This window comes from Pinus tabuliformis, chromosome X (genome assembly GCF_031772625.1).
Source record: "Pinus tabuliformis cultivar Carrire ecotype Pingquan chromosome X, CPIR1, whole genome shotgun sequence".
NCBI lineage: Eukaryota > Viridiplantae > Streptophyta > Pinopsida > Pinales > Pinaceae > Pinus > Pinus tabuliformis.
In genome coordinates this window covers 664,961,485-664,974,352 of record NC_142308.1, presented here as the reverse complement: position 1 = coordinate 664,974,352, position 12,868 = coordinate 664,961,485, and the positions used below count along the sequence as shown (strand labels likewise).

The 12,868-nt window shown below is 37.3% G+C and overlaps 1 protein-coding gene across 1 annotated transcript in view; it reads right to left on the bottom strand.

The window, feature by feature from the left end:
- The window catches only part of LOC149141722 (U-box domain-containing protein 13-like), a 97,041-nt gene extending 90,441 nt beyond the window's left edge, over positions 1–6,600 (bottom strand). The window contains exons 1-2 of the mRNA XM_089449191.1: positions 5,602–6,600; positions 5,235–5,351 (exon numbers count right to left, since the gene is read on the bottom strand). Coding sequence (XP_089305317.1) covers positions 5,235–5,351; positions 5,602–5,877 — 393 coding nt within the window. The 5' untranslated portion in view covers positions 5,878–6,600. The remainder of the gene's footprint in view (positions 1–5,234; positions 5,352–5,601) is intronic.
- Between the last annotated feature and the right edge of the window lie 6,268 nt (positions 6,601–12,868).

The following is a 12,868-nucleotide window of genomic DNA, read 5'->3' as shown; positions in this document are numbered from 1 at the left end:
CAAATATGAAGGATAAGCATTGAATGCATTATTATTCACAATGATACATATTTATAATACATTGGAGCGACCCTTGGTTTCATATTCCAAGTGGTCTCTTGGACTCCCTTTGACCGTTCAACTCCCACACCTCAACCCTTGGCGGATTAGGTGTCCAACATTCCCCCCCTAATCCGAAGGGGTATGTATGAGTCCAAGAAGAGAGCTGTAATACAAAATGTGCAAAAATGCATGGCAACACTAAGTTGAATGTCTGAAATGTTGGCATAAGGAAATGGTTTAAGGATGACCACCAACACTGGAATGCTTAATGCAGATCCCGAAACTCTTCCAAATCTGGCATGAAGTTGAAGTCTTCTGCTAGAGGAAGTGCTCCTAATGCTTTGAAGAGGGAAAACTTCAACCTGGAAAAGGGAGGTTTGCAACCTGCATAAAAAGGGAGAACCTCAACCTGAAAGGGAGGTCTCAACCTACGGTGGTTTAAGGATGGGCACCAACTCTGGAATGCTTAATGCAATTCCTAGAACTCTTCCAAAACTAGAAAGAAGCTTAAGTCTTCTGCTAAAGGAAGTGTCCCCAATTCTTTGAAGAGGGAGAAGCTCAACCTGAAAAGGGAGGTCTCCACCCCACATAGATGGTTTAAGGCTGACCACCAACCAAAGGCATGCTCAGGGGCATCTTTGTCTCTGGCTACAACTCTGAATCTGGTATGGCAGGTTGTGGCTCAAGCTCGCTTGATGTGGCTTTGAAGCTTGTAGATGACCATGACTTCCCCCCTGTCAGATACAAGGTGAGAAGATAGAGAGAACTCAACTGCGAAACCTTTTAATATTCTAGAAGAGGTTCTGACATATGATTGAAATATCTTTTTAGTTGTTGAAGCCCATTGCCAAGAAGCGATCCATCCAAGATGAATCTTTGTTCTTGCAGGAGGTTTGTTTTTGAAGCATCTGTGTGAAGAATGAGTGGTTTTATGACAGTGCTCACATGGATGAAGATCAAAACAGTGATCTTTCATATGGACAACTCAATCACAATGTTGGAAGTTAACATTTTGTTGTTGTTGTGGAAGAGGAGCGGAATTTGGAACATCTGAAAGTGAACTGTCATGAAAAAACCCAACACTATGGAACTAGAAGGGCTTTGAGTAACCTGGAATATGAAAGGACACATCCTTGTCATATCTAAGACCAGTTTTGTGCTTGTTACGGACAAGCTCTTCCCAAGCTCTGATGATGGGCTTGGGAAGTGGAGGCTGAATTTCTGCATCTACATGTGAATCTTGTGAATCTTCTCTTGATATGGGCACTTGATATGAATCAACCATAACTTTACTGACTTGATGTCTCGCTGGTTGTTGATGGGATCTTGATTCAAAGTCAAGTAGGGGATGGTTCTGAACAAAAATAGGTCCATAATGATGCTTTTTCCGCTGTAACTCATCTTGCTGAAGCTGAGACTCTAGCTGCAAAAATTCCATGTTTTCTTCTGCATTTTGTAGACAACTGTGAACATCAATAAGAGTGGTTTTGTTGATGTTGATTGTATTATCCATAGTAGAGAGTACCATATTATTCAGTAACTCTATTATTCCACCAATTGGAGCCATTTAAAGACCTCAAGGGTTTCTTCAACTCTTCCCTTGGGAAAATAGTGAGGGGAAAACAAATACCAGCTTGGGTTCTCAACAAATCAAGAAGAAGAAAAGAATCTAGACATTGTAGACCCCTAATGATAACACATATGCCCCTGCCACATACTTGATAAGTGACTTGACTTGCAAGGAGAATAGAGAGAAAATTTCTAGTAAGTAATATCATATGACTTTTCACTAGTACCAATTGTTGTATAAATAAAGTACTTCCTTTGGTATTTTAGAGGCATTTTGTATTGCCTCACACCTGGCATGCTAGTGCCCTTCAAAAAATGGTGTTGATGCCATGGCCTTGTCCATAACACAAGTGAACTCTTCATACTGTGGAACTAAGCATTTATAGTCAAGGTTCCTCCATGGCCGAGCCACACATGTCAGTTCTCCTCATTACCTTGTGTGTTTGCTTGTTGTCAATGTCCTTTTAAATTGTTTCTCTATCTAGTGCCTTTGGTGGGAGTTATATACAGGAACAGTTAAATATCTGAGGAATCAATACCAAGATGTTATCACCAAAAAGGCCATAGCCATAAGTTTTTCACCGTTAAGCCTGTAATTAAAATCCCAGGCCCAACTGTAGGTATCATAGTAAAGGCTTGTCAATAGAACATATAGAGTTGTATGGCTAACATTTGACTCTTAAAGCAAAAGGAAGCATGATATTGCGGTTGCGTTGTCCAATAACTGTGAATAAACTGACGATATGACGAACCTTCTACCTGCACAGAGAGTCGCAATGCAGTCAGAAGGGGGAGTCGCTAGTAAGAAGGTTCTCTGAATCCCATAAGTCAAGTCATGACTCTGTATGTCGAAAAGGGAAACTGTTAGAGGTTTCGATTGCAAGCCGAACAAAAGAAATAAAAAATTTCCCAATCATCGCGGAGCAAACCCTCTAGGAGCAAGGAGGCAACAAAGATCAGGGATTCTTTGGTATTCAGTTGTCAATTCAGTTGTTGATTACAAATAGTTGTTGTAGTTATAGCTCAGGGCTCTGGAACTGGAGCAAGATTCTCGGTTGGAATTCTGTGTGGCCAAAAGAATATTGAGTTACGAAGTCAGTGAGAGCTACGGATGGCAATACGTTGTAGAGACATATAATAGCCTTTGATCCCTGTGATCTCGTTCTCTTTCACTCCCAATAGGACAATTGATGCATCATATTAGTGCACATATCACGCTTCTCTATGAGAAACTTGACTCCTCCAACAACAGATAACAATATCAATAACACACAGAGCATGAATGGTATTTCAGTTAAAGCGTTTGGAGAATACATCGTTTGGAGCGTAAGGCGTTTGGATTGGGAGGAGGTCCACGGAGCTAAGGAGTGGCAACTATGTATGTATTGGAGAGGCGGTGTGGGTGCCGCAACGTATGAAGACTGTCAAAAGAACAGAAAATAACGCACAGTTTCGTTGCGCAAGTGGGGAGAGCAGCGTAGTAACTTGGTATGGGCAGCGTGCTAGTCGAAGGAGAATCCTACGCAGAAGATAACATTCAACACATAGAGAATTGCATAAAAATGAGGTGACAGGAAGAGCGCAGGTGACAAGCGTCGGAGGAGCCCATGCTGGTGCCTGAAAGCCTGAAGCGTAGACAGAGAACAGAGGAGTTACTATGACAGAACTAGCAAAGAATGCAGCTAGAATTTATCTGATGGCACATTCATTACATTTGGGACTAATAGTAGAATTGTCATGCACAGAGAGGCCACAAAACCAGTGGCTCAAATTTGAGTAGGGTAGGAAATCCCCTGCACTTTTCATACCATGTTAAACATAACCATGGGGAAGACCAAATATGAAGGATAAGCATTGAATGCATTATTATTCACAATAATACACATTTATAATACATAGGAGTGGCCCTTGGTTTCACATTCCAAGTGGTCTCTTGGACTCCATTAGACCGTTCAGCTCCCACACCTTAACCCTTGGCAGATTAGGTGTCCAACAGATTTAAATTTTGGATCCAACGAGCACCACCCTGCATACTTTGGACAGACCCAGAGTGAGATAAACTGAAAATCATGAAATAATGTGTTTCTTGTCAATATTTTGGAGGGAAAGAAAGCAAGCTACCTTTTTAGTCGCATTTTCAATTTATTTCTTTGAAGGTCTATTCAAATTTTAAGTGTACGTACTCATCTGATACGGAATGAAATTTCAGATCCAACCAATACGCAAACTTCACTTAATGGTTTCTCATGTTTACAATTCCTCGACTCCTTCAGAATGTAACTTTTTCTCTTTCATGAATATAAAAGTTACAAAGTTTTCCATTGGAAAAATAAAAGAATTTCATTATGAATATTCAGCGCAATGTCGTCCAAATTTTTTAGACCAAACATCAGAATGGAATGCAAACTAAAGAGGGAAAACCAACATCACTAAAAAAAAAATCCCCTTGCTGGCAGACTAAATAATATAAATATGAAACAAAGATTCACAAGTAAGAATAAATAAAGCTGCTATGGTTTCTGTAGGTCAAAATAAACAGATAGAGCTAGAGATTTGGAAAAAAAGAACAGCAGCATATCTTCAACAAAGGATAAACAGAGAAAATAAGTGGAGAGGTCTGTCCCATTGAACAGATAACATCATAGAATTTTGTCAATTTGATCTGGCTAAAGTGGTTCAGAGTAGTAATTGTTATCATCTCCACCTGGCTTCAAACCACACATGTGACATGTTCACTCTTCATGAGCTAATTGTTGATTGAGGCTTTCCATAAGCAATGAAAGTGTATCTCACTCTTGCTTACAGGCCAGAGGGTGGGGTGAGTCTTGAGAGAAGTTACATAAAAATGAAAAATAATATCATAAAATTATCCAAGACAGGCAAACAATTAAAAAATAAGTATCTAAATATTATCATTATCTATAAAAATAAGATGAATCTTGCCAAAAGAATTACTTGTCAAACAATCTGGTCTCAAACAAATATAAAGAAGGCAATAAATGGGTATACATGGGTAATCTGGCATTCTTAAAAGTCAGTCATACAAATATCTGTTGCTTATAATACCTTCTGTTCATAAGGCTCGTATATGGGAATTGCACTGCACGAAGTAGATAGATGAACCACACAGGAAGCATCAAATGAAAACTTTTACATCTAAAATTAAAGTCCAGAACTGATTCTAAAAATAGGTTAGGAATGTAGTGCGATTGGATGATGTCTGGAAAGGCATTTGGTAGAACTATGACAAACCTGGTTAGTTAAAAAGAGGATATCTCCACCTGATAGGGTAAATGTATGTTTTCTCTTTTGTTACCTTACAGATCTTCATATCTTCCTACCCTTTAGCATATCGGACACACTATGGAATGTTCTCTCCCGCAACATTTACAACAGGCTAATAGAATCAGTTCAGCGGATTCAAAATGATCCTCTGTTTTGATCTCGAATAGTACTTGGACTCAATCATTTGCAACTTTCTTGATTATTGAAATATGTCTGCATCGAGAGCCTACTGATAGAAACCGAAAAGATGTAGCGTGGGGTACCAAGACATGTTGAGAAGGAAAAAATCGATATGATAGGGGTAAGGAAGAGGAGATTGGACAACAGGCAATACTCACCTGCTCTCTGACTTCATCTGAAATCTCTAATAAATCATATGGCATGCCATCTAGAATACGATCTAGTTCTTCGGTCAGAGCATGGAATCTACCCGAAATTGCTTCACCGTCCAAAGCCTGGATCACGCCATTAAAGTTGAAACCCCAAATTAATCCTCCGCCGTGATTAAAAACCATGAAAACAAACCTCTATGTAATGTGTGGCTGAAAGATAAAGAAATGTGCTCAAACACAATTTTATCTATGAAAACAGGTGAAGCATTGTGTATTCCAAATGATTTTCTGAACGACCAAGAAACATATTGCCCAGAAATGAGTTGATGCAAAGGAGAGGCATAGAGAAGAGAATGAATGAAGTGATCATTACCAGGTACAGTTTGCTGCCATCATGGCAGAGTTGAAGCAGTCTTTTCGCAGAATGGAATGTTTTTCGTAGCGAAGAAAAGCACTCCGCTGCCACCCGAGGAAGGGGTCCCTGCAATTCTCGAAGTTCTTCAAACAATGGAAGTAACAGTTGAATCCTCCTAACGAGGTCGAAACAGTCTTTCTTCTGGCTTTTTCTGTAGTCCCTGTTCAATGCAATTGCATTCACTGCATTTACTAGAGACTCGACTAAGGCCTGTTGCTTACCACACTCTAACATCTTCGCTCTGCTTCTGCTTATGCTTACCACACAAAAAATGCCAATCAATCAATCCCCACAAGCGCATTCATAAGCTCGCGCTGGAAACCCCCATAGCACAGCAATCGGGGTCTTGGGTACCTTGATCGGCAGAAACTCCTCCAGGTTCTTTTTCTATACCCAGATTCTTACTTTCAAAACCCATCTAAATCGTAAGGCGAAATCGGTGCGCTACAATGCAGATACAGGCATATATGGCCTCTAAAATTGTACCCCTGAGTCTGATTCCAAACACCATGGTTCTGACTAAAGAGGGAAGTCAATACTGCAGCTGTGATCCAGTATAATGAATTATGTTCGTCCCTTCCTCGCTTGAATAAGTATCTTCATAAAGGGAACCGGCGAAATCTTCGCTGAACTCTACAGATCCCAGAAAACAACAACAAACCTGCTATGCGACGAACAATGCAAATGCCAAATCGGATTACGATGTTGTTATTATAGACAGTGAATTCGATTGACGGGCGAAGTAGAGATCCGCGCATTGCTGCACATGTTCAGGCATCAAATGCTCGCTATATCTGCTTAACACTTTACATCGCTGCAATCAGCTTTCAGCACATAAGAGGATTTTTTTCTTCGTTTTTTCAATGTCCCCATTCACCTAAAAAAATGTTTAGCCCAAATGAACCCAGTGGGAAGGGGTGGATATTTTATTTTTCCAAGTGAACAATTGCAGTATTTTGAAAAGAAAAAAAACAGAGAAAGGACACATCCACATCCTAATTTCATGATTGGACTAACCCAACTGTCATTGTAGAGAGATCCTAATTTTATGAATGGACTTCACCAACTGTCACTGTAGAGAGGAGGGTGAGTCAAGTTGGAATCAACCCAACAATAGAATAGAATCGAATCGAATATTGTGACTCTTAATTTTGTACCACATACGTCCAAAAGCACTTCATTATTTTCTTTTGACAGGTTGTAAAAGGGAAATCCATGTTCAATTTTATACAAAAAAGTTGACTTCTCCATCACACTTTTCAGTTAAGCAATATGATTTTTCCCTTTAATGAGATGACAAAATTCATATTGTAAGTTCTTACTTTCTATATCCTTCATTCCATAATTTTTTATTTTTATATTAAAATTAATTATACATATTTCATTTTAATTTAACTTTTTTAGCATATTTGTAGGCTTAACACTGTAGAGGTTTGGTTTAAAGTTGTTTTTATTGTGAAGTTCATATTATTAATATTGTAGAGATTTGTAGACTTAACACTGTAGGGATTTGGTTTTCAAAAAAATTATAAATTGATTTTCAAAAAATTAACAACAATTTTTTCAAAATAATTTTAATTGTATTATAAAATTATTTATCTATAATGTTATGATTTAAAAATTAAAATAATTATTTATTTGATAACTTTTATTGAATTTCGAAAATATAATTTTTTATAATTGTTTGAAATTTCAAAGATAAAATATGTACAAAAATTAGAAATAAATAAATTTATTATATGTTTTTCATTATTATTATTAAATTTTAATAAACTTGTGTGAAATTTTACTAGTGTTTTGTTGTCTAATTCTACAAATTTGTAATTAATATTTTCATTCCTACAATATTTAGTGATTTTCAGAGCAAAATACAATCTAAATTGAGAGGAACCTGATTAATTTAATGAAAATAAGCATAGCATTAATTCGGATATTTCAAAAAAATTCCATTCTTTGATTTTCTATACCCAACCATTATGACAAAAGTTGTAACAAAGGAATATTCGTTTGCTTCCATACGTTTCTAGAGGAATGTAGAGACACTTGGGGTGCAGTGGTGGCAGAAAAACATGCATAGCTATTTTGTGAGACGTGTAGAGCATTGATATCAACACATCTGTTTGTATTTTGCATTGATATCTACATCCATATTACAATGGTTTATTATATTTGTTATTAATTATTATATGTTTATTAGTATAGCATTAATAGATAGAATCCTCGGACGTAAGGAAACAGGTTAACGGCCCAAGACCCAGAGGCATCTGGCAGGAGTGAAAGCCTGCTCCCTTACGGACCAGGTGGCGTGGTTTTCCTTGATAACGGTGATGAGTCAAACCGACATTCGCGGATAGCAGCCAAAGATGGCTGTCCTCACTGTTGGTTTGACACCTGAGTTTGATAGGTTTTGCCACCTTCGGAAAAAAAAAAAAAAAAAAAAAAAAAAAAAAAAGAAAAGAAAAGAAAAGAAGAAAGAAAGAAAAAGAAAGAAGAAAGAAGAAAAAGAAGAAAAAAAAACTTGATTGACAAAGACTACCTTCATTATTCTAAACACACAACTGGTTTGCTTATCAACTAAGTTAGAAGTAGAGAAAGACATTAATAGATACAACTTGATTGACAAAGGCTATCTTCATTACATGAATGCATTAGTTGGTTTGCTTTTGCTTTTCAAATAAGTTAGGAGTGATCAAAAATGGTAAATTATTATAATAATAATGAGTATAAAAAAAGGCAATCAAATAAATGGTAAATTATAATATTAATATTAAAGGGAAAAATAGAGGAGGATTTTCGAATAGCCTAGATGTGTATTTATATAAAAAAATATCAGGATTATTTTATTTTATATAAGGTCAAATTTTAAGAATGTAGAGGGTGAAACATTACCAATATGTGAAATAAGTATAGTGTTTTATAAGGAATTAGTTTTTAAAGTAAGTATAGTGTTTTATAAGGAATTAGTTTGATAAATTTTCATATTTAAATTTTATTAGGTCTTTGGTTTATGTAATACTTAAGAAATTGTAATTAGATTGTTTTTTGGATTAATCACATTATTAAGATTTGGTAATGTGGTTGGAAAAAGTGAAAAAAATCATTCAGTCCAAAAGTTTAAATAGCAAAGATGCATATGGTTCCAAAATTAACCGTTAGAAATTAGTTGTTAAATTAATAAATTTGTATACTTATTATTTTTATTATCATTTTGTTTTATTTTTATTTTATTTTTATTTCTAAATTAAAATAATATTGAATTAAATTAAAGGTATATTAATAAACGAATATATATTTATAAAGGTATATTAATAATTAAAAAAGTTTAATACAATTTTTTTTATGTTTTTATAAATAGTATTTAAAATAAGATTAATATTAATTAACAAATAATTTTAAATATTATTATATTAAAATATTGGATAATATTATGATAGGAAAGTAAAAAAGAAAAAAAAATTATATACATGTGTGTGTGTTAATATAATAACATAGGAGATCATAGACTTCCTAAGCTAGCTTTAAATTCCAGCCAAAACCACCTAAGGTTCAAGTGGGGGTGGTATAAAGACACAAGGGCCTGGTTAAACCATTTGGAGATCAATGAGAATGATGCATTGCAAAACATTAATAACATTAAAAATATTGTTACTTCTAAGTTCAAAGAAAAAATGTGGTGTGAGAAAGATTTAGCAACTAAAAGAAATTAAGTTATTATAAGAAGGTCATCAACCCCACCCTAGAAGATCAAAAGTATCTCTCTGTTTTAACTAGCTCAAAGAAGAAAATTAATATAGCGAAGATTAGAATGAACTCTCATGAGCTCCATAGTGAAACAGGTCGTTGGGCAATTCCTAAAACGCCATGGATGGAAAGGATATGCCATCTCTGTGAGAATAGGAACATTGAGGATGAAAACCACTTCCTCTTAGAGTGCCCCACGTACAACCACATTAGATCTCAGTTTCATAATCTTTGTCGCAATACTAACCTTCCTAGCCTTTTACGATGTCAAAATTATAGTGAGCTCGGGAGGCTTCTCTCCAAGCTTTTTTATCATAGGAATAAAATCTTAAATCAAACTAAATAATTTGTTTCTTTAAGTCCGATAGACCAAAGTTTGGTCTCAGTGGACGTTAACCATCATCATCATCATCATAAAAGAATAAATCATTACTAATATTGAATTAAATTAAATTAAATTAAGAGTAATGGAATAAAGAAAATATATTTATAAATGTATATTAAAAAACAAAAAAAAAAGTTTAATATATATATTTTTAATAAATAGTTTTAAAATAAGATTAATATTAGTCAATAATTAGTTTTTAAAATAAGATTAATATTAGTCAATAATTAGTTTTAAATGTTATTATATTAAAATATTTGAAAATATTGCAATAGGAAAGTCAAAAAGGATATATATATATTAATGTAAAAGAAGGGGAAATTTAATGCTCTGAATAACGATACTGAAGAAAACTAGGGTTTTCGGTTGTTGAACCCTGCGTCGACAAACCCTCCTCTCACTCTTGTTGTCATTGTCATGCTCTAACGCAAGCTCCAGGCTGAGTGGGCTCATGATGGGGCCTCCTGGAGGAGGGGGATCTGCCCCCTCCTTCAAGTCCATCCTCATTGACGCGCTTCGTTTACCCGCTGCCCCCTCGTCCAACTCCGGCCAGCACAAAGGTAAACAACCTGAATCGTCGACTCTCACTGCTCAGTGGCAGTCACATATGAGAGGTCGATGCCTTCCAAAAGCAACCAAGAATCCCAGAGTGTTGATCCCCAACAACTACCTTGAGCAATCCAACCAATTTATGCAGGATCGTGCAATCATCTGTAAATTCATGGGTATCTTGCCCAAAGAAGTAGATATCCTGCGATGGATCCAAATCAAATGGCAGCCAAAAGCCCCCTTTGATCTTCGCCTACGTGCCAAAGGTTTTTTCACAGTAATCTTCGAAGATCTGGAAGACTGAAAGTGAATCCTAGATAATGGCCCTTATTTCATGAATAGTGTTGGTCTATTTATGAGACATTGGGAACCCTGTTATGACCCAGAGAAGGAACAATTCTTAGCTACCCCTATTCAAGTTCGATTGTATTCTCTTCCAAAGGATTTTTGGGAGATGGACATTTTGGAATCAATCAGCAACTCCATCAGTGACTCTGTCCAGGTCTTGGAGATCACTCAGCGCAGAAGGTTTTCTTCGTATGCTTGTATTTGCATGTATATGAAGATCTCCCAACCTCTCCCGGAATTGGTGGAAATAGAATACCAGGATGAGACCTGGTCATAGTCGTTGGACTATGAACACGTCTCATTTAAATGCAGACTCTACCATGAATACAAGCATATATTTCGTGATTGCCCTCAGCAAGCTTCAACTCCCACGACGACTCCTTCCGCAGACAACTTCCAGGAAGTCCAAAGGTGATGTCCTCTTCCAGGCAAAGTCCCTCCATCCCAAGCCCCGGTAAGCACCTCTCAAGAAACCTCGAGCTGGATGGTTAGACCCTCTCAAGCCGCCCCTAGCTGCCCCTCTAGTAACCCCCAAGCGGCCCCAAATCTCCCTTTAGGAAACCACTTCGCTATCCTAGCAGATCCGGTTGAACCAGAGCAGTCAGCGGCACTTGGGGTTGTGGCCCAATCCCAAGCAACGATGGAAGTAGAACTGGGACAGGAAAACCCCAAGAATAAACAACTGAGCAAACATAAAACCCCGAAGGCTCATACTAACAGTAAGGAAATCTAGCAAGTCCTCGCCCAGATACACCATGCTTTAGAACATGATGTGAAGATGGATCAACTCAATTCCGATGAAAGGGTTATGGTCGCCTATTTGCGAAATTGGGCTAAAGATGGATCAGCGGATATCCCCCAAGATCAGCTAGACCAATTCCATCAAATCTATAAGGATTGGGAGAAATGCTAAGCCTCTGCAAATTCCCCTCCTCAATTGGCTTTAGCTATACGGGATAAAGATACATCCACGCGACGGACACATCCTAGCTCGGGCTCCAAGAAGAAAGGTAGAAGGTGAACTAATGAAATGATCCGGGAAGCAGGGGCGATCTTAGTCAACTCAGGACAAACTAACGTCCTGACAGAGTATTATCAATGACCCATTTTCCCCCCTCCCCCTCCTCCACCCCCGCACCCCCTCAATGAAGTTGTTATCATGGAATATAAGAGGCCTCAACTCCAAGGGGAAGTTGAGGTATATAAAGGATAGAATTCAAATAGAGAAACCAGACATAGTAGTCCTACAAGAAACTAAAGTGACACGGGAAAAACTTAAAGATATCGCCAGCAGGAGCTGGCCTTTGGCGGATGATCAGGTGCTCATGTCCTAAGTGTCGTAAAATGCTCAAAATTTAAAGTGATTAGAACTGGTTCAAAGTTGAATGACTGGAAAGTGCTCGTCTTCCCGATTCCGGCGCCACAAACGGTTCGAAAAATGGTCGCCGTATGAGGAAGTTATGGCAAAAAGAAGAATTTGTCCATAACATTAGAAATTTTAATTTTTCAAAAAAAAATTAAAAAAGGAATATTCCGCTTGCACGAAATCCGAGGCAACCACCCAACCATTAAATGTAACTGCAGTTAAGTTGGCGGAATTTTGGCAGGAGCGCCAAATTTGGCGGACCCGCCATAATTGGCGGAGCTATCTGGAGTTAACTAAAGTTAGCTGGGGTTTTTCTAGGGGCAAACTGGAGAAATTTTAAATGGCCATAACTTTGGCTAGGAAAGTTGGTTTTGAACGAATTTTTTTTTTTATTTTGGGTATTTTCGACCTTTTGAAGCCATTTGTGGAGGTCTTACAGCCATCTGAGGTCATTTGCAGAGGTTTTGGAGCCATGAAAGTTCTAGGAGCCACTAGGGCCCAGTTCTGTGAAGACTGTATAGGGTTGCAGGTATCCATTGGAGGTGATCCAATAGTCAATCCTGAAGGATTCAAGTGTTCTGAATCCATTTTTTCTCTCTATTTCACCTGTAGATGCTTCTATTCAGCTGTATTTTCAATTTTAGCATTTAATAAAAACAAGGACAAGCCCGGTTGGGAGCTTTGGACCCAGCAAACGTAGCCCTGGAGGGGGTGAACTGCTTTATCAACTTCTTTTGCATTTGTGGTTGATTTATTTTGCAGAACAAATTCGTTTTAATGTGTTAAACAGTAAAAGGAAATAACTCTGCTATGCTTAAATGGGTCATGAACAGCTG